This window comes from Corella eumyota, chromosome 5 (genome assembly GCF_963082875.1).
Source record: "Corella eumyota chromosome 5, kaCorEumy4.1, whole genome shotgun sequence".
In the NCBI taxonomy this organism is placed as follows: domain Eukaryota; kingdom Metazoa; phylum Chordata; class Ascidiacea; order Phlebobranchia; family Corellidae; genus Corella; species Corella eumyota.
Genome location: NC_137494.1, coordinates 2,553,069 through 2,575,321, shown reverse-complemented (window position 1 = coordinate 2,575,321; position 22,253 = coordinate 2,553,069). Strand labels below are relative to the sequence as shown.

The following is a 22,253-nucleotide window of genomic DNA, read 5'->3' as shown; positions in this document are numbered from 1 at the left end:
ATGTCAATACATACATACACAAAATTAAAAAAAATGATAACGTAATATATATTATTTTAATATTTTGTTTTTTTAAATTTTGTTTTAGAATGTGCTGAAAAGGTATTTTGTTAATATTAAAACCTACAATGAACAAAGCACATGGGGAACTAAATAAAGAAGAAACTTTATCACACCAAGAACTTTTAAATACAAAAACGTTAACATGTCAATGTGATACCGAAACAGTAGATAAAGAAAAATACATTCCAAAACTAAAATACAACATTTTTTACATTGTTGCTGCCATAATAATAAACGAGAATGGTGAATTCCTTTTAATTCAAGAAGCTAAATCTTCTTGTTGTGGAAAATGGTATCTTCCAGCTGGAAGAGTGGAGGAGAATGAGACTCTAATTGATGCAGCCAAAAGAGAGGTTTTAGAAGAGGCCGGGCTTATTTTTGACCCGATAAGTTTACTGTGTGTGGAAATTAGAGCCTGTTCTTGGATTCGGTTTACATTTATTGGAAATACAATTGGTGGAAAGCTTAAAACATTGGAGAACTCTGATTCTGAATCGTTACAGGCTTCATGGTTTAGCTGGCCTTTTGAAAATGTAAATTTTAGAAGCACTGATGTTTTTCATTTAATAGATAAAGGACAAAAGTTTGGGAAAATAAACCAAAAATTAAAAATACTACCAGTTGAGATACAACATCACTGTTTGGTTGTGCGGCTTATTCTTACATGTATATACAATGAAAATGAATTTGTTTTAAAAGTAAAGAGTAATGAAAATGGCATTGTATATTTACCAAGCTTTTCTTTGGTTCCAAATGGGTATATGTTAGGTAATGTTAAAAGTTTAATATCGGAATATTGCAAATGTGATATTAATAATTTAAATGTAGAAATTTGTGGTTTGATTGGTCTTGAGCATACTGGTGACAGTGAAAACTGTAAAGATGGTGTTATGTTTAGCGTTCTTGCAAAATGTGATTCTGAACAAAGTTTGCCTGAATTAAATGAGAAAGCTTTTTGGCAAACTTGTAATAGCTTTTGTTTAAACTCTGGTTCTGTGGATTATAATGTCGTTCCTTTGGGAGAATTGTAATGCACACTGTTAGACCTTATTCTCTAACAAAAAGTGCTATAATTTTCGCCTTGGTGGTTATATCATTAAAAACATTCCTTAAAATTTTCTCAAAAAATTTTAAGAATATGCAAATGTACTCCCATTTTACATATACTGTAGTTATATATTTATTAGCCTTACCTAATTCTGTATTAATGTAAGTGTAGTTTAATATATTAGAGTTATATTGGTAATTTTATTTCATTAGAAAATTTATTTGTTGCTTTTTTTTCTAGATTTACTTTATTTAAAACCTATATTTATTTAAATCTTGTGGACAAGAAAAACAATAATCATGTGTATACCTTGTCTTGTAGGCCAGGTAATAGAAAATGATATTTATTTAAAATAATAATTTAAAAAATAGCAAAAGCTGTAACCTTGTAACATATAAATATATAAAAGTTATAAATCCATACTGTTAAAGTTTTAATTCTATAAGTTTAACATTGGCTTCATGATTTATTCGTAGATTGCCTCAACAAAAATAAAATACAATTTCTAAATGACCAAAAATGTTTATTTTTAGCTTGCTTGTTGCTGTGGTTCAGCAGCTTGTTCATTATGCTGCTCATGTTTACCAAGTATTAAGACATCTACAGGTACAAGGCTAATGTACATGTTCTTCTTGGTGTTATCTACTGCTGTGAGCTGCGTAATGCTGTCAGAAACTGTTCAGCAAAGCCTGCAAAGTGTAAGAAAAAATTAATGCAAAAAAATATGTTTAAACAAATGTAATAATGGATTTAAAAAATACCTTTCTGTTTTTTAGCTTTGGTTTTACAGCGACCTATGTCAAGCTATAAATGCCCAAGCAAACTGTTCCAGAATAGTTGGGGCAGAAGCAGTTTATAAATTAAACTTTGGTACTGCTTGTTTTTATTTTTTGTTAATGATTTTAACCATCGGGGTTAACAGCACTCAAGACTGCAGAGCTGGAATTCAAAATGGGTAAAAACATTTCTTAAAAATTTAAATCAACAAAATAATCTTAACACTTTAATTTTGTAAAAAAAAGAGCACTATTTGAACTATATATATTGATTTTTTTTTTAATTTTTAATCCGTTTTTAGATTTTGGTTCTTAAAGTTTTTAGCTTTAGCAGGGTTGTGTACGGGAGCATTTTTTATTCCAGACTCAACCACTTTCGTTCAGGTAAATTTTATAATAAATAAAGATAAATTTTTGGCACCCCTAATAATATTTTATTTAAAAAAAAATATATTAAATTGCTTTTAAACAGCTATCAACATAAGGAAGTGTAAAAATAAAATTTAAATAAAATAGATATTGTAGAATACAGTTTCAGTTTTGTTTTTAGTTTTTGTTAATAATAATTTGTATTACTTATTAGGTTTGGTTATATTTTGGGATGGCTGGAGGAATATTGTTTATTATTCTTCAGTTAATTTTATTGATTGATTTTGCCCATACATGGAATGCTAATTGGTTATCAGGGGTAGAGGGTAATAAGGGGTGGTTAGTGGGTAAGTGTAAAAAAAAACTTAAATTTCGAAAAATTTTAAATTAATGACTGGGGTTTGCACTGAAAAAATTGTTATGCCTATATTTCATGTTAATTTAATCTATAACTAAAATAACCAAAATAAAGTTAAGCACTTTTAAAATGTATTTATAACAACAATTTCCTTTATATTATACTAACTGGGTCAATGTGATTTTTTCACACGAAATTTTTTAGAAAGCTAATATTTAGTTATTTTACAGCATTAGGTACATGTACTTTGCTCATGTTTTCAGCAACAATAGCTGGGTTTGTTCTTATGATGGTTTTTTACACTGATTCAGATGGTTGTACCTTAAACAAGGTGTTTATTGGGGTAAACTTTTGCCTTATTGTATTGGTGTCTGCATTGGCCATTTCACCAAAAGTACAAAAGCGTAAGTCCAATGGAATTAAACAAGAGTGTTCCTTTTAAATTTTACTAGCCATAAGCCCTATAGTATGCATTTTAATTTTCATAATGTGGTTTCAATTCTCAACTGATAATTGCCTTTGTTAATTTACCCCCACACCACAAGCGACATACATAATTGTAGTGTATTATTATTAAAAAACAATTAAATAATAATTCTAATTTAGGGCAAAAACTGTAATGCGATTAGAAAAATAACTACAAAAAATATTTTACCTTTTTTTTATTTGTTATTAGATCAACCTCGTTCAGGATTGTTACAGTCATCAGTCGTAGCTCTTTATGTTTGTTTTTTGACCTACTCGGCAATTGCTAGCAGCCCTCCTGAAACAAGTAAATAAAAACATGTTTATTTATATTAATTTGTCATTTAATATATACAAAAACAGAATTACATTTGTATATTTAAAATACAACTTGTTTGGTAAGTCACATTATATATATATGTACTTTTTTATATATATTTTTACAGGAATTGTAACTGTGAATGGAGTAGCAATGGCTAGAGGAGTTTCTTGTTTCCAAGGGCAACAGGACAGTACTTCAGACACAATTGCAATTGTTTCTGGACTGATATTTGTGTTCATTGTGGTCATTTATGTATCGTAAGTTAATTTAAAGATTCAAATTTTGTGCATTTTTTTCATGCTTGTTTACAAATATATTTTTTACTGTAAATTGTTCTTCGTATATATAGAAAATGTATTCGTAACAAAAACAACTAGGGGTATTTTAAAATGAAATTTTAACTCACAGTTTACGAACAACATCATCATCAGAACAAGATAGGTTAACAGTCCGAGCAGCTAATGTTGAACCAGATGAACCAAATTGTTGTTGTTGCTGTATGGCTGGTGGAGAAGATTTTGGGGAAGGTAAACTTTTAACATGACTTTAGATGTAACACTGAAGTTATGTTATAAGTAGGTTTTTGTACCCTGTTTTCTAGACTTAGTTTTATTTTACCATTTGAAATCATTATAGTTGGTCATTTACACATAATCAACATTAGTGGACAGTATGTATTTACATATATGTATGTCCAATGTATTGATTGGTCTTTAAAATAAATAAAACTGCCATTTGTGGTAGGTGAGTTTAATTATCACAGGCAAATATTAGTTTCGTGTTGCTACCCTATTTTAAAAGCTAAAAAGCTGATCGTTGGGTGGGCTATCAACTAGTTACTAATAATGCTCATTAACCCCATCGTGACTGTTAACTCCTTTATTAAGCCTTTTTTTATGCTTTGATATTTTTATTTACATGTGTTACCTGACTGTACAGTTTCGTTTTATTAATGCACATTTTTACTTCACATTTTGTTGGTATAGCATGGGTATAAATCTTCTTTTTATAAAACAAAGCACAAATAGTTTTGCATTTCACTTTCACTTGATAAGTTTAAGTTGCCATGACTATTTATTTTTTGCTAGCTTTATTTGATGGTGTCATTAAATGTTTAGTTTATTATACACAGCATGATTGCATGTAGCTTCAGTTATATTCTCGCTATTATAATTCAAAGTTGTAGGTGACGGGAAAGACCAAGGACAGAATGTGGTTGATGACGAGCAGGAATCTTGCTCGTATTCTTACGCTTTCTTTCACTTTATTTTCTTTCTTACTACCTTGTATGTTATGATGACACTCACCAACTGGTTCTCGTAAGTTTAAGACTTTCAAGTTAATTTTTTTCTAGGTAAATTAAAACTGATTTTAAATATATTTTTTGTTAATAAATCTACTGTAAAACAAATTTGAATACCTGTACTACAAATAGCTTATATACATTTCGCCGCTTGGTTAAAAGTTACAAATATTATTTAACTAAATGTTTTTATTAATAAAAAAAGTGAAATTAATTCAAAACTTACACATTTTTGCAGTCCGGTCAACGCTGTTTCTCTTGAAAGCTCATTTGTGAGTGGAAACAATGCCACAAGATGGGTGAAAATAAGTACATCATGGGCAGCATTGATTATTTACTTGTGGACCCTTATAGCTCCTGCTTGCTTTCCGAATAGAGAATTTGGTTAAAAATATAAAAATTGTACAAATAGTACACCCAAAATGATATTGCAATTTTTTTTTTGTACTTAATGCTATTTTTTTATTGAATAATTGTAATTAATCAAAAACTATTAAATGTAATAATTAATGATATTAAAAGCTTAACCATAAAATTAATTTTTTATTTTATCATATTAAAAGTATTTAAAAAGCATAAAAATTAACAAAATAACAATTTTTATATACTACATTAGGTTGGATAACTACATAAATCATATCCATTTTGTGGTTATTGTGTATGTTGAGTTTATATACATAACGTAAATAAAAGTTACATTTTTAAAATCAATTTTTTATTTCAAAAAAATCATGTTTATATTTCAAATTTCAACAATGCATCAAACTTGAATGTTAAACTTTCTTATGAATTTTAGAAACAAAATCTGCCTTTTTATGTAAAAAAAAATTAAAATTATTATTGATGTGCAGTGCCTATGTTATATAACAACCTCTTTTTATATTGTACGATATTACTCCTACTTGCATGTTATTCTATTTTACTTGTAAAACTATGTGAAATAAAAACTTAATATTATATATATACAAAAATGTTTTATTTACTTTACACAAAAAAGCAGTAGAATATCAGCAGACCCAGACAAAATGTAAATTAAATATCAAATAAATAAATATCCCCAAATTATTAAAATATTACATGCTTCGCTAGGTTAAGGGTATACACCCTGTTTGTGTTTATGTACAAGTCTGTTTTTTTTTGCACAAAAACGATTTTTGTTATGATTTTGATGATCCAGCAGCATCTTTAGCTTTTTGTTCCTCTTTGGCTTTTTGTTTTTGCCGCATTATTTCAGCGTCACTTAAAAATAATTTATGACAAACTTAACTAATTGTTTAAATTATTAAACTTATTTTAAGGATATTTTTATCAATAAAAACAAATAATTGGGAAAAGTGTTCCAGTATACGATTATTATATTCTTTATTATTATATTTAATGTAAAACTAACACGAGTGACAAAATTAACCAAATTAGGTGCTCCTACTATATATTTTTAGGGTTTGATTCCCTACTGTCCTACTAATTACCACACAGGGCCATAAAGAACAACACATTACCACACCAGGAAAAAAATAAAATGCGGAAATCGCATGGACTGTTTTTTGTATTTAGGGCAACTAAGGGCATTTTCCAGAAAAGGGTTAGGGCTGGGGTTAATAAAAAATGTCCCAGTGTCAGTATTTGCTTTTTTAATTAAATGACAGTATATATTTATAAATTACCAGTCAACGCGTCATTGGTCCGGGCGGTAAATATTCACTTTTTTGTGTGGTTCTGTGCAGCCTTATGTGGTCCTGTGTGGTAATTAGTAGGACCCCTTGAGTGGTTAAGTTAGCTGTTAAAGGGGCTTTTCTTTACCCAAAAATTCAAGTTATAGTCGAAGTCACCAATATACAATGTCAATAATATCCAAAACTGGCGAATGCAAATCAAGAACAATTATTAGTAATAAAAGTTGATTTACATTAAGCTGCGAAAACACCCTATAAGTAATTTAAATTATTATAAAAAAGGTAATTTAGAAATCAGGCCAGACTGTCAGAAATTTAAAATGATTACTAATCAGACCTTGAACAGTTAAAAACATCCAGACAAGACAAAATAATTAAATGGCAAAACAATAAAAATGTTAACAATTTTAAGCAACATTGAACTACAAATACCTTTCCATTCTCTTAGTTTTAGAAGTTCCACTTTCTTTATTCTTGTTTTTATTTTGAGCTGCCAACTTCTTTTGATTTTTCGCACGGGCTAATTCACGCTGATTTCCCCCTTTTAATGTTAATAACAATCTTATTTTAACATACATTTACACAAATAAAATATTAGTAACTTAATATTACTTACTTGTCATTGTTTTTTAGCTAAATTTTCTGATTTAAACGAAAAATACCAGCAAAATTTGGGTTTTTTAACTAAACCTCGAAATCGTAATTTAACGTGGTGTAAGAAGTTAAATATTTTACACCACGATTCCATTTGAAATGACGTCATATTATAAACTATACTGTATTTTATTGACATTTTCATCCTAAAAATAAGATGCAGTGTATATAAATACATTGCTTAATATAATATTTGGTGTTTAAGAAAACCTATTCTAACAAAAAATAAAAAAGTGAAAAAATTTGCCCCGACCCGGGATTGAACCAGGGACCTTCAGATCTTCAGTCTGACGCTCTCCCAACTGAGCTATCGAGGCAGACGAAAATTCTTGCAATTATTGCGTAGCTATGGGAAGAAGCAATTTTTAAAATTTCGATAAAACGTCATCTTTATTATTTGCGCTCCAAACGCTATTAATATCGCTTACAATTAAAAAACTTTACTATTTTTCGACATGTTTTTAAACTAAAGTTATATTTTTTGTTTTAGTTTTTTAAATTTGATTACTTTGCAATTTTAATTAAAATTTCCCCTTTCCAAATTTAACGAAACAACAAATTTTTTTTTTAAATTACACAGCAAAAATAACATCAAAAATCATGACAAGCTAAAATAAGAACAAACCCACTTGCCCATATTTAATTATAACTAATCACTGATTCGTTAAGGTCACTTCTTACCACTTATTAAGGAGATTAATGTGTTATTAGGTAGGTTATATTTAATATAAAATGTCCGCGTGTCGTGACAAAAATTAGGTGGATAACTATAATTAACAATTACTAAGTTATTATTAAAAGAACTAACATTTTATACAAATTAATACCTATAATACCTTAACGAAATTGATACTTTATCATGTTAATTAAATTGTAAAATATTTCTTCATTTTTTTTAAATATTGTTTTTTTACAAAATTAAAATTAGTATATAAAAAATAACCTATTTTTTATCGATATTTTAAGTAACAGCTGTGAATTATAAATACAAAGAAAATTGTTGTTTAAATATACAAAAACACATTTTTTAAAAAACATGATGACTCAGGAAATATAGATAAAGATAAAGCAACTATTACCTCATTTTAAAAAGATAAAATATGTAAATAAGAGGGGAGAATAATACCTAAAAAATGTTGTACTTTGTACATTTACTGAACCTTGCGTGACTTTGAATCGATTGATATTTTTTTGTGTCAGGCGTGTCACTTAAGTCGTTGTTTTCCTCATAATATCGCGTGGATTATGCCAAAACGATCATAACCACATCCTAGAATGCGAGTTCATCTGCGCACAATTTATTGCATTTATTTCGGATTGTAGCGTGACCAAAATTCACCGAAATAGGTTCTTCATTATTACGGACATTTCATTGAAACTGATTCTTGCTGGCAATAACCTCGGAGCAACCTGGCCCCAGGGCTTGCGGTTAATTTAAGAGTTATTCTCGGTAGACCAAGTAACCTCGGTCAAACACGTTTTATTTCTGAACAGACTTAAATTTAGACACTTCAGATTTCTAAATTTGAGCGGCTAAAATTAGTTTGAAATAACCAAAATATTTCGCGCATAGCAACCTGCAGGATTTCGTGCAAAATTTTGCGTATTTTTAAACTAATTGTTTAGGGGTCGAAGCATATTTCAAACAAATTGCAAAACCTTGCGTGTCAAAGGTTTAAGAATAGATTAAAATGAAATGCCGGTAATTTTGCTGCAATTAAGGCATGTTAGTGCAAAATGCTTTTATACAATAATTTTAAATATAAAGCACCTTGTAGATATATTATTTGTCGAGTAATTAAATCGCCTTTCCTGACATTTAGCTTGGACTTACCATAAAGTTACGCTTTTGGGTTTTACTTAGACTTAATTTTTTATCGCCTTGGAAAACACGCAAGATCAAACGTAAGATCAACTTTGGCTGGTACGGAACAAAAATAAAATCTGCGTGCTTTTTCCTATTGACTTTATCAGCAGTATTTGTAAAAAATTATTGTGGTTTATCAAATAAAAACAAACAATTTTTTAATTTCCGAAAAAAATTTCAAAACTTAATTGATATCTGCAAAAAATAATAACAAAAAAAAATTTTTTTGAAACAAAATTGAAAAACATTTTCACACAAAGTTTCTCAAAAACTTTCGTAATCTAAACCGTTCCACTTCAAGGGAAAGTAAAAATAAAAGCATTACGTTATAGTCTGTTTATCATTTTAAAAAGAAAAATACCCGTATATTATATTACATTTTCATCTTGATAATTCTGTATGTTCTACTTTTTAAATAAGGTTAAAATAGAAAATTTTAAGTAAAGTTATGGTCCACTGGGCAGTAATAATTGAGTAAGTTGACTAAAATTGGTATTTTGCATAACGTACGTTAGAAAAATTTAACGTTAAGGAATTTTTGCGTATGCCCTTTCCAAACGAAATTCTCCACAAAACCCATTCTTAAATTTCTTTTAAAAAAATATTATTTTACACTCTACCCACTAAGTTTAAATAAAATTTTCTATTTTAAGAAAATTACGTTTTGGGGGGTGATAAATTAGTAATTACCAATAAAACAAGAGTCCCAAAAATGTAATTTTGGTTTTACAGTATTTTTAAACTGCCCACGTGAATTTATAAATAGTAACTTTATTATTTATTAATAGTAAAAATCGCTATTTTTTGTTAATTAATCCAAAAATATAACAACACGTTAAGTCGTAAATACTTTTGTGATCTACAAATAAATTAATTTTCTATTTTATTACGAACAAAAATTCACGTTAATAATAACAAGCGTCGCAAAAAAATGTGCTATAATTATATTTTACATAGACCTTACATCACGGCTCGATAGCCATTGTTGTAAAATTATTTGGTTATATTATCATTTAAATTGCAAAAAATGTCGGTAAATTCCTTATTTGCAACATCTTTTTGTTAACTTTGAAAATGATCGTTGATGCAATTGCAATAAGCGGTCTAAATTTACCCGCAGCAGCTAACTAACATACCACGCTACAAATAGAACTTAGTGAGAAATGCTGGTTTGAAGCTAAACGCTTTTTTTTGAGAAAAATTTCGTAACGACCGGCCTATAAAAAGAGACTTGCTTCAACATGATGGCATCATTCACCAGAATTCAATTCAAGTAACTATCTCTTAAAAAAACAAAAACTTCAAGATGATGAAATTTACTTTGTGCCTATTTTTGTTGTGTGTTTTATATATATCGACTTGCGAGGGAAGATCAATTAGCAGACGAAGATTATTGCAATCCTTAAAATTCAAAAACAACAAAAATTTTGGGCTAAGGTAAATCATATATTATCTAAATATAAAACATTTAACAAAATAAATTTTGTAAGACAACTGTTAATGTATATAAAAATTTGAAATTTTTTTAAGATTATTTTGTCTATTAAATATATAAAAACAATTTTTTAGTCAAAGTTTTAACCTAAATATTTAATTCTTTGTAGAAAGTCAAATGGTTCAAACAAATGTGGTTCATTTCTTACCCTAGCTTGTCAAATTATGAGAGCGAATTGTGAAGTTCCCCTTATTGCGAAAAGAAGTATAACTGACGAAGGTAAATTACATTTTAAATTATTTATAAAATGGAGAAACTCTTTTTTTGGTCATTTCAATTAAACAGTATTTAATAAAACAGATGGCTTTTTTATTAAAAAAAAATTTATCTAATAACGTTTTCTTTGAAAACGCCTAAATTACGACTTATAAAATTTGCCCTTTCAGTTTCTAAGAATTATCATTACCTAAAACACATTTTTTCAAAGAAAAAAACGTATTAAGCACCAGTTAACAATTATTTAAAAAATATCGCGTGTGAAAAACTTTTAAAAAACAGAATTTAACTTTTTCTGTTTTTTCTAGATTTGAACATGCCAATAAAACAAAAAAATTCCCGTAAACGTCGGCGAGTTTACAGACGACATACCCGGTTAAGCTGTGATTTATGTGCACAAAGATGTTGGTAAAAAGAAAACCCTTAATACAACGTTGTAATATTCAACAAGGCTAAATTACATGATGGGTCTACTTGAACTAAGAGTTTCTAATAGTAAAGTGAACGGGGGAATTACAGAAAAATAAATGTGCTATTTAAATGGCTTTGATTTCTTTTAAATTTCTTTTTTCGAGTCCTTAAACTCTTGTTTTAAAATTTTAACTTATTTTTTATTTTTGTGTTTAATGGTGCCTTTTTTTCTATTTTACTTGATATTTTTCAATTGTTTATTATTCCGAATGGTGTTATACAATAGTGAATAAATTTATTTTTAAAGTCAAATTGTTTAGATCATGTAAAATAGACATATTGTAGTAAAAAAACATTGCATGCATGTTAAATACAAATACTACTCCTAAAAAATAGTTTTTATGGTGATTTGAACTATTGGAAGAAATGAAAAAATAATCACCTAAAAAAAGTTGCTAAATTGAAACAACTAGAAATTAATTTTTGACACTAAATGGCGATATGGAGCTAATGCCATATAGAAATAATGACAACGCTAAGCATGATAAAATATGCTTTAACAAACAAAAATATTTTGTTAAACAAACAATATCTTACGTCGTTATTATAGCTGAAATGTATTTATTTCAATTTAAAAAAAATTTTCTATGTAAAGTTACATCTAGACAATCGAGAAATTATTACCATAAGAACTAAGGTTAAAGCAAACTTGTACAGAAAACGTGCAAAATATAAGAAATTTGTTAACGACAATAAAACTCGAATTTTGAATAATAATTAACCAAACCACACCACTCGTGATACCTGTAACTCTCGTACCCATATTATAAGGTTTATTTAACGACTTGTCGTAGACAAAACGTTACATGAGCTGCAATGTCATACTAGAGACTGTATTTTTAAAAACGAAATATTAGATTTTAAACATTTTTTTAAATAAGAAGTATTTTTAATAACAGAGAATTGATAGGTTTATATGAATGAAATATATTTCTTGGTTATGAGATTTTTATCAATCAAGAATGCTTTAGGCCGAGATAACTCATAAATTTACATATATTTTTATAGAATAATATCTAAAATTGTCTAAATAAGGTTCAAGTTTTTATTTAAGTTTCAAAATGCAGACCCAAGTATATAACCCGGTAAGTTAACAAATGTAACTTAAACCCAATAATTCTCATTACGTGTAAATAAATCATTTTATCTACGTAAGGTTTCGATACTATTTAAACGTATTATATTGACGTTTTTATTAAATATTGACGTTTTTATATTGACGTTTTTATTAAATTAAGGCCCTTTTTTATTTAAATTATGGTATTTATTTCATACATATTTTTTTAGTCGATCCCGTATGAGATTCCTTTGCATAGCGTTCGCCCTAGCATGATGTTTACAATTAATGGGAGGCCGACTGGAAACAGGTCATCTACACTAAGTTTAAAAATATTTGACGTTTTATACAAAATTTAAACTATTTTGTTGTTTTTGCGCGCAAATTATTGGTATACAAACATCATGTTTTGAAAAAAAAAATTTAAAGAAAGTTTTTATTTTAGATTCGGAATTAATTTGAAATGCGGATCCGGTCCGCTCGCGGATCACGCGCTTCACTTTAACGTCCGCTTCGACGAACACGCGGTTGTGAGGAACAGTCGAGTAGGGAATGCGTGGCACACAGAAGAACGCGGATCACCGCAGGGTTTCCCGTTTGTTATGAATCAACCATTTCAAGCTATTGTTCTACTTGAACAAAACTCAATCAAGGTAAAAATATTAATACCGCTTTAATTTTATTTTTCTTTTAAAATAATTTGATTTAACATATAAAATAACACAGTTGAAATAAAAATTTTACTTCCAGTTTAACTAAAGTCATCGAAAAAAAACAGTTTAATTGGTGCCTAAAACAAAAATTCCTAATTTAAACTAAAAAGTAAAATACAACCTCATGTAGAAGTTTTTTAAACTCTGTTTAGACCAATGCTCCCATACAAAACACCAAAAACTAATTAACGGAACAGTCATATTAAACAATATTAAAACTGCGAGGTCTAAAAATTTAGCATTTTTTCAAGGTTGCGGTTAATGGAAAACACTTTGTCGAGTTTTTTCACCGGGTTCCACTTTCTCGCATATCGATGTTCCACATTGGTGGCAATGTGGCAATCGATCAGTTCGTGATAGGATATGAGGTAATTAAAAAAATGAGTTAACTTTTACAAAATGACCGGCAGCGTGATGTAGTGGTAAGAACACTTGCTACACCACCATGAGGTCGTGGGTTCAATCTTCACTGCTTTCATGCTGTAGCGCCCTTAAGTAAGGTGCTATAACGGTACAAACTTCTGTTGAGCCAACACCTAATCAGCAGCATAATTACCGGGCAATTATAGTCTCTATAATAACTGCCACAGGCGACTCGAGACTGGGTCGGGGTAACAAATGTTACTCTATGTTTAGGTCGCGCATTCGACCTTCCCACATCGAGGATAAAGATATATACAAAAAAAATCTGGTTGCGTAAATTAATAATGTGATAAGGTTGACTACAGGCTATACCTTAACACATATGGTTTAGACGACTTGATAACGCATAGAGTCTTTGTAAGTTTAAGATATGAATAAACTTATAATCGAGTTTGTTTTTACAGGTATCAACAATCAATAACCCGGTAAGTACTAGTTTTAATATTTTAACACAGTTCAAAAAAAAAATTATTTTAAGAAATAAAAGTGCAATTAATGATAATATTTGCTGTTCTGTTTTACTGATTTTTTTTTAACTTTAAAAGATTTTTTTTTTTTGATTTTTTTTTTACTGTTTTTTTTTTAACTTTGAAGGTAAATGATTCGCCCATTCAAATTCCAATTGGAAACATTAAAGGGCATACTATTACTGTAAATGGAACACCACAAGCCAGACCACCCAACAAGTAAAATATCATTTATTATAAACATATGTCCCTTAATCTGCATTTGTACTAATTATAAAATAAAAAAAAATATCGTAAACATATTTAATGTACAAATACACTTTAAACATACATACAGCACATAAATATAATAATTGCAAATAAAAACAAACATACATTTACACAACAACAATAACAGAAAATTTAAAGACCAATTCATACAAGCAGACTGACAAACGTGCAAAACAGGCATGAGCGATCCCACATTAACCGCTATGTAATACAATATTCACAGTGGTGAAAAGATTAAAATGTCTAACTTATAATCCTGTATTTTATTTAATGACAGATTTAACATTCAATTCTTGTGCGGTGCTCATCCTAACGCTGACATTGCCCTTATCTTATCATGCCGTTTAAATGAGGGTGTGGTTGTGCGAAATGTGAAAGCCAACAACCAATGGCAGGCTGAGGAAAGGCAACTTAACATGGGTTTCCCGTTTCAGTATAACGTGCCTTTTCAAGTAAGATAATTAAAGTAAATTTTTTAGTGTATTTAACCTAGGTTTTTAATATGTCGCATTGCGCGGATAGAGAGCTATTTTAACCGTATTATATGGCTTTTTTCTATTTTATGACTAATTCATAAGTTATAAGGTAATAAGGATTGTATAAAAATATTATTCGTTTTAAAACATTGCTTTAAATATTTATTTTTTTATCGTTTTAACTGTTATTAGTAATATGTTGATTAAGCGTTCTATAAAACGCAAAACATTGTTTGTTTTTCAGCTGACGATCGCGGTTGACCAACGTTGCTTTAGTATGAAACTCAACGGAACTCACTTATGTGAGTTTTTGCACCGTAAGCGACCACTCAATCAAATCACTCACATGAAATTTGGAGGGGCTGCACATTTTTCATCAGCTACGTTCCAATAAATAAAATACAGAATCGCAAAAAAAACGTAATTTGTAATTTGATTTGTAAACACTTTTTTTTGGGTAAACGTAATTTTTGTAAAATTAATTATTTTCTGTTAAAGAAATGTTCGTAAAGTCGTAAAAATGTGAAACTACTTTCTCGCCATTAGCTAATTATTAATTTTAATCTTGAGGTTTAGTTTCCAAGAAAAGATGTTTTAAAACAATTAAGCTAACAAATAAAAATGTGATTTATATACCGGGTTGTACAATAAAATATCATCGTCAAAGGAAAAGTGATTTTAAAATGCCAATAAATATACAATACAAAAACTCCTACTTACATTTTGTTTATCTTATAAAAGTTTAATTTGTTTTCATTTAATTACGCTTTAGACTTGCGGTTGCAACCTTATTGCTTCCATTACAACGAAAACAAGAAATATCACTGTACAACATAATGTCAAATTCAAAATAGACATCTCTGTATTTAAAATTACTTTGTTTCACAAATATGCCGCGCGCGCAAGTTTTACAATTCCAGCGTTTTTATTTTGTGCAAAGGCATGCTTAGTTTAGGCTTGCCGAGAGTTTAGGTTTTTAGCCTTTTTATTAGTTTAAATAGTTAAATAACTTGTCGTTTAGTTAAGTTTTAATAAAACACCCCAAAATTAAGACAAAATTAAATCATGGCATTAAATTTAATGTAAAAAAGGTTTTTATTCTCCCGAAAATATCTATTGTTTGCTTGGTAAGCAAAGTGAAAATAATATCATGTGTCAAGCGATACTTTAGTATCGACCTAAGAATAATTAACTAAGATACTAAATAAATACAACTCACTAGACTACGTACACATTAGGTCACTATAACAAGCATACATGTCTATTCTTGATTGATAATAAACTTTAGAATGTTTGTTAACAAAATATTTACTTTTTTAGCTTTGTTTTATGTGTTGTAAATATAAAATAAAATCGAAGTCCAGTTTGATTTTCAAGGCCTTTAATTAAAAATCAACCTTAATTTTAGATTAATTAATAGTAATAAAAAGTTGTCGAACTTTATAAATTGTGAACAATTTATTATTCTTTTGTACAGGACCACACATACATAAATTAAGTTTATTATTCTTTTGTACAGGACCACACATATATAAATTACCGTAATCAATCTTACTTAAGATCGGTTAACTTAAAGAGATAATTATAGCCAATGTGGTCAGCCTTTACGTAAGTAGTTTAATAAGCAATGATTAATCTTTGAAATAAATGTTAAAAAGATTATTGGTTTAATGATTTATCTGGGCTAACTTTTAAATTTATTAATGTTTTAGATGTATTTGTTTATGGCAAAATATTTTATTTGTTTTGCAGCAAACGAAGCAAGACGGGCAAATAAGTACGTGTTTATAAATGCAATAAATAAATACGAAAACGTTTAACAAAAAATACATATGCAGATAAAACTACCACTAGCAATATTTTGAAGAAAAAGGGGGGAGACAATAGAATAAGTTAAGTAGAATATCAAACCACATAATACTGGAAGAAGTAAAAAGGGTAATTTAAAAGAAAAATGGGCAATTTAAAAGAAAAATGGGCAAGTTTAAATATGAAGCAAATTAATATAAATGCAATTCCGATTCGTTTTCAATCCAATCGTTCGTCGTTGATTTTAATTCTTTTGGTGTACAACCGCAATTCCACGATATCTCACTACCGTCTTGAGATAAAACACAATTCGTAGATCCCGCCATGAAGCGAACACCACTATTTTGAGAAGCTTTAAAGGCCTGTACGGCCATTGGGTTGCCACCAAGTCTGAGACAAGATAAGCGCGCAAATACTACCCTGGAAAAATTTAAACCAATTTTAGTTTAAATTCTTTTCACCAGAATAAGTTTAAAGAGAACATAAACAAGAACAAAAGTAACAGATAATAAAGCAAAAGACAGATATTTTTATATCACTTTTTTGTTTTAAGAAATATCATTTAGAAATATCACCAAGTACAATTTTTAAACACAAACCTTAACTTACTTGTTCAGTCCGTCATGAAGGGCTCGAACACTTAAACTCTCTTCTGCCCCGTCGTGGCTGTCGCTAGCCCAAACTCTAACATCAAATTCCGAATTTCTGTTTTTTGTAAAGTACCCCATTGTTTCAACTTTGAATAAATTGTCGCGAAGATCAAGATATCTTAAATTAATGTTGCTTGATATGGTTGCTGGTTCCCATATATGAAGAAGATTGCCACTTAGGTCTAACGCAGTCAGACGACCGTTGCCAAGAAACTGGTATTCGCTCAGAGATTCTAAGCTGTTGTGAGCCAAAGATAAAGCCTGTAATACACAAAACATATCATTATTGACAACTTCATTTCAACATTGTTTTGTGTGTTGTTACCAGTTAAACCTTATCTAGTTTTGAGTCATAAAAAACATTAACAAGATTTAGCTTAATTCATAAACATTTACTTCATTAAAAAAATAATTTTGGACTCTTACTCATACAAATATTTATTTGAACAAAACCAGATAATAAGATTCTTAAGTTGCTTACTCAGAAATCAAGTGTATACTAAATAATAAGTTAAGTACCAAATTGTACTTGAGTTACATATTATTTATTATGTTCGTCTATAATTATAGGTATTTTTTGATTGTTCTGCTCTTGTGTGGCTAACTTCTGGGTAACATACACTTGAATGTAAGTACTTAAGAGTGCTTTAATGGATTTAACCTTTTTTATAACATAAAAAAAATTTCCATTTTTGGAGGTATTTTTAGACGGTATATAAAGGAGAATGCATGGAAACTTTCATAAATATATTTTATTGTTATTTGTGAAAAGCCGAACTTCACTATTAGTAGACCAAATGGAATGCCTTTATTTAAATTAAACTTATTGTTATTTTCTTATGTTAATTTATATATGAATAATCCTACGCAAATTACCTGCAAGTTTTTCAAATTTCGAAACAGATTAACTGGCAAAGTTGTCAGTCTATTTCCACTTAAGTCCAACACTTGAAGATTTGCCAGATAAGTGAATGCCAATGAGTCAATCTGAAACCAAAAAATAACAAAATATCACCTAAAAATCTTACATTTTTAATCAAAATAATATTAAAAAAATATGCAAAAAAATTTAAAAAATAAAGTAAAAATTTGATATATTATACTTTATTATACGGCCAAAAAAAAATTAACAAAAAATAAAGAACACATTAAGTAAATAAAGGTTTTTTAAGTTATTTTACTCTATCCATTTTATTAAAACAGTTTAAAATTCAATATTTACCGTTTGAATTTGGTTATATGAAAGGTTGAGATGAAGTAGTTGATTATTTCTAAAAATATCGTAAGGGCCAATCGACGAAATACGATTGTATGAAACATCTAAATGTTCCAATGCAGTACATTCAACAACATTCAACTCCGTTAAACTCGATAATCTGAAAAAATAAAAACCTGATAAAAAATGTTGTTTTAAAATGACTATAAACTTTATTTTCATTTATTTGACCTGTTGCATGAAAGTCTAGTAGAATATATTAAATAAAAATGGGAGATATATATTTATTTTCGGTAAGTAAATGAAGTCTAAAAATAAATTAGATAAAGTTTGGTTCTTGAAAGGTACGTACAAAGCGTTTTTGTCATATTTAAAAATATCACAGGCCGGTTTTATATCAAACTCTTTGGTTTCGTATGATCTGATAAGAAACATACCAACATACCAATACAACCTATTGACTTTTTGAAACTTAATGTAAAAGGGAGAAACTAAAACGTAGTCATGTTATGTGGGTTTTTTTACCCTGACACAATTATTCTTACATCAAACATGAATCATTTTCTTGAAGTAATTTTAGAAAAATCACATTTCAAGTAAAACAGGTAATTAAAAATTTTATTACTTCACTACATCAATCATTTAAATGTTTTATGTAGCTTAATAAGGTGAAAGAGCGTATATAAGGTGTGTGGATTGGAATTAATATGACGTAATGTCTTGTGATTGATTACTCTGGTTTGATTGCTAATAAAATTTTATGATTTTCGAAGGATTAGTAAAATTTCATAGGCCAACGTAATAACGTAACGTAAAGAGAATAAAAATTCAGTGAAAATTTTATTTTACTAACTGGTATAAAATGTGTAATTTTTAAATTTAGCTTTTAACAAAAAAAATCTATTTTTGTAATCGGACAACCCAGAATTTTGCAAAAAAGTAAAATTGGATAAACCCGTGAGATTTTCAAAATTTGATCATTTCCCAAAATTCTCCTTTTATTCCGGAAATTTAAAAATAAATTTCGCCAGAGAAATATTCATTTATGATCAACGGTAACAATTGTTGCGCAACTACAGCAGGTAAAAGAGAAAGAATAATTGTCACCGCGATTTCGACCTATTATTAACTCTTTTTTATATGACAAAAAATTGGCGTTGCTTTATAAATTTCAAAATCGAAAACCTTAAAGAGAAAATACACAATAAAAAAAATCACACCTACGACCTTACACAGGTTTATAAATAAAAATAAACCAATTATAAAACAGGGATTGTATCTTACATGCCCAATATTCAATACAAAGTTGATTTAAAGTTAACTTACTTATTATTGCTCATGTAGAGAGCTAAGAGTTTACGATTATTGGTTAGATCCAAGTGGTCGTTGCTTCCCATAAATCCGATTGCATTATCACATAAATCCAAGTTTGTTAACTCTCTGTAAAAAACATAGTTCTATGTAAATTAAATCCAAGAATTTAACTTATAAGGAAAAACAAGATTTAGTTGAATAATAAATAGAACAATTATAATATTAATTTTTATACGTTGGTTTTCTAATACTTTAAATTCGTACAAAAACATGACACCAAATTTAATTGATGCACTCAAATTGTTTTGCAGACGCGGTTTTCATCTTAGGAGGTAATTTGATTGATAATATCTTAATAAAGGGCAATAGAGATTCAAATATTTCCGAACGCCATTCCTTAGTTTTATATCTGAAATCAGTCTGCACACTCATTTTACAGACGATTTTAAAATCGATAATCAATTTTGCCATCTAATTACACTGTTTTAAACCTAATGAACTCACAGAAATTAACTTAATCTACCGTGTCTTAGACTTTATTCGTTTTTTTTTTGTTAAAAAATCAAGATATTCATAATCGGTAAAAAATGATTTCCGATTTTTATCAATTTTTTTAAATGATATCAAGATTTTCCTTTTCAACTATAACCAATGTAAGGTATACTTACGGATTTTGTTTAAAAGCGTTCATGTGGACGAAAGTGATATTATTCTGATGAATATAAAGACGCTTCAGATTCCTCAAGTAAGAGAATGTTTTCGAACCAATTGTTTTTAGTCTGTTATCAGCGAGATTTAACTGAGTGAGCTGATTATCAACCTTATTCGCAAACGAACATGACAGCCTTGTAATGCCGTTGTTTCTGTTGAAATAATCATGATGGATTATATGGCTGGTTGTGGTGTTTTGAGGTAAACATTGCAATGTCTTGAGGAGATTTACAAAACATGAGTTGATTTTTTAAATCAGTAACAAAAATGAGTAAATATCAAAAATGTATGGCACATACATTAATTATTAAATAGTAACTATTACTTGATATATTTATACAATAAAGCCAAAAATATCGCCCTAAAGTTTAAACAATGTTTTTTAATATATTTTAAACAATTTTTTTCAAGCTAAGCAAATTCTTTTTGGAATTAGTATAGCTTGATAAAAACATATCCTAACGAAACAAACCTTTTTTTAATTGAGTAATTTACCTTAAACTGGCTACTCCAAGCTTCGTATTTTTCTTAAACATATTCTTAAGTGATCCACGATATCTTCTGTCTGTTCCCAACATATTATGATCCGCTTGTAAGAATGTAAGTTCCGGGTTACCCGACAGAGGCAAACTTTTTATTTTATTATCGTGAAGATCCAAGACTTTCTAAATATAAAAAAATTGAAATTTTAAATAAAAAAATAAAACAAAAATTATAAATTCATTATATGCGGTTACAAAGTATAAAGATGCGCTTTAAAATCCAACTAGATAATAACAAATATTTATGTTAAAAAAAAATTATGATAAAATTAAGCAATATAACTTTAGTTTACTATTTATAAATGCTTGACAACGTTAATATATCTGAAAGAATCTCATTGTATTCGATAATATTTACATATAAGCGTTTTTAAGATGTTCAGAATTTCCCACTTACTAGTTTTTGGAATTGTTTCATCAGCCACGACGGAAGTTCCTCGATGTTGTTGTTTTGAATCGACATATATTCGACATTGACTCCGACTAAGTTTAAACTGAAGTGACCAACACTAGGACAGATGACGTAATTTAAAGTGTAGTCACATCTGCAAAACAAAGCCGTATAGATTACAATACAACGCAAGCATGACGTAGTAAAAATGCTAGAAATATTCTAGAAAATGTGACGTAGCGATGTTGAAAATAGTTTAGAATGTGATGTCATAGTAAAAACACACGTTTTTGTGGCGTCACCGTTATCTATGACTATCATTTTGCTATTTGATATTTTTGTTTTTGTGGCCAAAAATAAATATTTTGTTTTTCGAATTTTTATAAAAAATTTTGGGTTGAAAGCCTACGATAATTTCACAACATGGTTATTCAATTATAAACTTGAAATTATGAAGAATTTCCTTTACTTTAAGGGTCATTAGAACCTACGCAGCTTATATAATACAATTCTTAGAAAGATGGCAGAAACCAGACAAACATGTGACGTTTTTATTGAAAAAATATTAACAAACAACTTTTTAAACATTTAAAAAAATTATTTTAATCAACATTAAAAAAAAATTTATCTAATATTTATAAATTCGTATTTCTATTTTCTTTTAAAATCGTTTAAATTTATAAACCTTTTTTAATAGTTGAAAGATTTCTGAGTTACTTACATTTGTCGTGTGCTGCTTTTTAACATTGCTGGAATAACTTGACTTTCCATACTTTCATGTCCACTTACGACACAGTTTATTACCAACAAAGTTGTAACAATTATTTTATACATTTTTTACAATTTTAACGTATTTTACTTCGTAGTTTTCTGCAAAAACACAAATATTTCATGTTTTTGAATTTTATAATAGTTGTTAAAATTTCGACATATTATCGACAATTTAAAACAAAATGCGGAAACAATTTGTCAAATCAACGTCCAAAAAATATGATTTTAATCAATCAAAACCACATTTTAAATAAAATCAAAAATAAAGTTTATTGGCTAGAACTTTTGCTAATCTTGCAAGCCTATGTTCTAGGAATCTATAGCGTAAGCTTCTGGTTTATAACAGCTCGGTCCTTGCTTTAT

At 28.5% G+C, this 22,253-nt stretch overlaps 5 protein-coding genes and 1 non-coding gene across 8 annotated transcripts; 3 read left to right on the top strand and 3 right to left on the bottom strand.

The window, feature by feature from the left end:
- The first annotated feature begins 92 nt into the window (after positions 1–92).
- On the top strand, positions 93–1,352 carry LOC145752385 (8-oxo-dGDP phosphatase NUDT18-like). The gene has a single exon (XM_082568665.1). It carries the CDS (start codon positions 129–131, stop codon positions 1,092–1,094), a length of 966 nt encoding a protein of 321 aa, XP_082424791.1. The 5' UTR covers positions 93–128; the 3' UTR covers positions 1,095–1,352.
- Positions 1,185–5,660, top strand: LOC145752384 (serine incorporator 5-like). 2 transcript variants are annotated; one of them, XM_082568663.1, is made up of 11 exons: positions 1,185–1,437; positions 1,645–1,809; positions 1,888–2,066; positions 2,190–2,271; positions 2,471–2,603; positions 2,845–3,018; positions 3,291–3,386; positions 3,526–3,658; positions 3,810–3,928; positions 4,582–4,720; positions 4,943–5,660. In XM_082568663.1, exons 1-11 carry the CDS (start codon positions 1,411–1,413, stop codon positions 5,091–5,093), a joined length of 1,398 nt encoding a protein of 465 aa, XP_082424789.1. In that variant the 5' UTR covers positions 1,185–1,410; the 3' UTR covers positions 5,094–5,660. The 2 variants fall into 2 exon arrangements, with proteins under 2 accessions (XP_082424789.1, XP_082424790.1); XM_082568664.1 differs by having other exon boundaries at positions 1,192–1,437; positions 4,588–4,720; positions 4,943–5,658.
- On the bottom strand, positions 5,326–7,105 carry LOC145752386 (uncharacterized). Its single transcript, XM_082568666.1, has 3 exons — positions 6,994–7,105; positions 6,810–6,918; positions 5,326–5,943 (listed from the first exon to the last, which is right to left on the bottom strand). Exons 1-3 carry the CDS (start codon positions 6,998–7,000, stop codon positions 5,862–5,864), a joined length of 198 nt encoding a protein of 65 aa, XP_082424792.1. The 5' UTR covers positions 7,001–7,105; the 3' UTR covers positions 5,326–5,861.
- Positions 7,106–7,275: 170 nt separating this feature from the next.
- On the bottom strand, positions 7,276–7,348 carry Trnaf-gaa (transfer RNA phenylalanine (anticodon GAA)). The gene has a single exon. It is a non-coding gene; the product is annotated as a tRNA-Phe (tRNA).
- Positions 7,349–12,090: 4,742 nt separating this feature from the next.
- On the top strand, positions 12,091–15,168 carry LOC145753076 (galectin-8-like). Its single transcript, XM_082569467.1, has 8 exons — positions 12,091–12,165; positions 12,368–12,447; positions 12,583–12,790; positions 13,102–13,218; positions 13,678–13,698; positions 13,868–13,959; positions 14,288–14,462; positions 14,731–15,168. Exons 1-8 carry the CDS (start codon positions 12,142–12,144, stop codon positions 14,878–14,880), a joined length of 867 nt encoding a protein of 288 aa, XP_082425593.1. The 5' UTR covers positions 12,091–12,141; the 3' UTR covers positions 14,881–15,168.
- Positions 15,169–16,191: 1,023 nt separating this feature from the next.
- On the bottom strand, positions 16,192–21,985 carry LOC145752943 (uncharacterized). 2 transcript variants are annotated; one of them, XM_082569320.1, is made up of 9 exons: positions 21,841–21,985; positions 21,126–21,273; positions 20,682–20,851; positions 20,144–20,338; positions 19,488–19,601; positions 18,168–18,321; positions 17,822–17,932; positions 16,905–17,206; positions 16,192–16,715 (listed from the first exon to the last, which is right to left on the bottom strand). In XM_082569320.1, the coding sequence occupies exons 1-9, from the start codon at positions 21,951–21,953 to the stop codon at positions 16,487–16,489; spliced, it is 1,536 nt and encodes a 511-aa protein (XP_082425446.1). In that variant the 5' UTR covers positions 21,954–21,985; the 3' UTR covers positions 16,192–16,486. The 2 variants fall into 2 exon arrangements, with proteins under 2 accessions (XP_082425446.1, XP_082425447.1); XM_082569321.1 differs by having other exon boundaries at positions 16,577–16,715; positions 16,895–17,206.
- Positions 21,986–22,253: the final 268 nt, after the last annotated feature.

Bases quoted from the DNA above. Each gene is read 5' to 3' on its own strand.
- LOC145752385 (XM_082568665.1), top strand. From the start codon at position 129: ATGAACAAAGCACATGGGGAACTAAATAAAGAAGAAACTTTATCACAC.
- LOC145752384 (XM_082568663.1), top strand. From the start codon at position 1,411: ATGTGTATACCTTGTCTTGTAGGCCAG. The intron at 3,387-3,525 runs GTAAATAAAAAC...ATATTTTTACAG, and splicing joins TAGCAGCCCTCCTGAAACAA to GAATTGTAACTGTGAATGGA. The intron at 3,929-4,581 runs GTAAACTTTTAA...TATAATTCAAAG, and splicing joins TGGAGAAGATTTTGGGGAAG to TTGTAGGTGACGGGAAAGAC.
- LOC145752386 (XM_082568666.1), bottom strand. The intron at 5,944-6,809 runs GTATTTGTAGTT...ATTATTTTTAAG, and splicing joins AAAACTAAGAGAATGGAAAG to TGACGCTGAAATAATGCGGC.
- LOC145753076 (XM_082569467.1), top strand. From the start codon at position 12,142: ATGCAGACCCAAGTATATAACCCG. The intron at 12,166-12,367 runs GTAAGTTAACAA...ATATTTTTTTAG, and splicing joins AGACCCAAGTATATAACCCG to TCGATCCCGTATGAGATTCC. The intron at 13,960-14,287 runs GTAAAATATCAT...ATTTAATGACAG, and splicing joins CAAGCCAGACCACCCAACAA to ATTTAACATTCAATTCTTGT.
- LOC145752943 (XM_082569320.1), bottom strand. From the start codon at position 21,953: ATGTATAAAATAATTGTTACAACTTTGTTGGTAATAAACTGTGTCGTA. The intron at 19,602-20,143 runs GTAAGTATACCT...TGTTTTTTACAG, and splicing joins AACGCTTTTAAACAAAATCC to AGAGTTAACAAACTTGGATT. The intron at 17,933-18,167 runs GTAAATATTGAA...TTTTGGTTTCAG, and splicing joins CATATAACCAAATTCAAACG to ATTGACTCATTGGCATTCAC.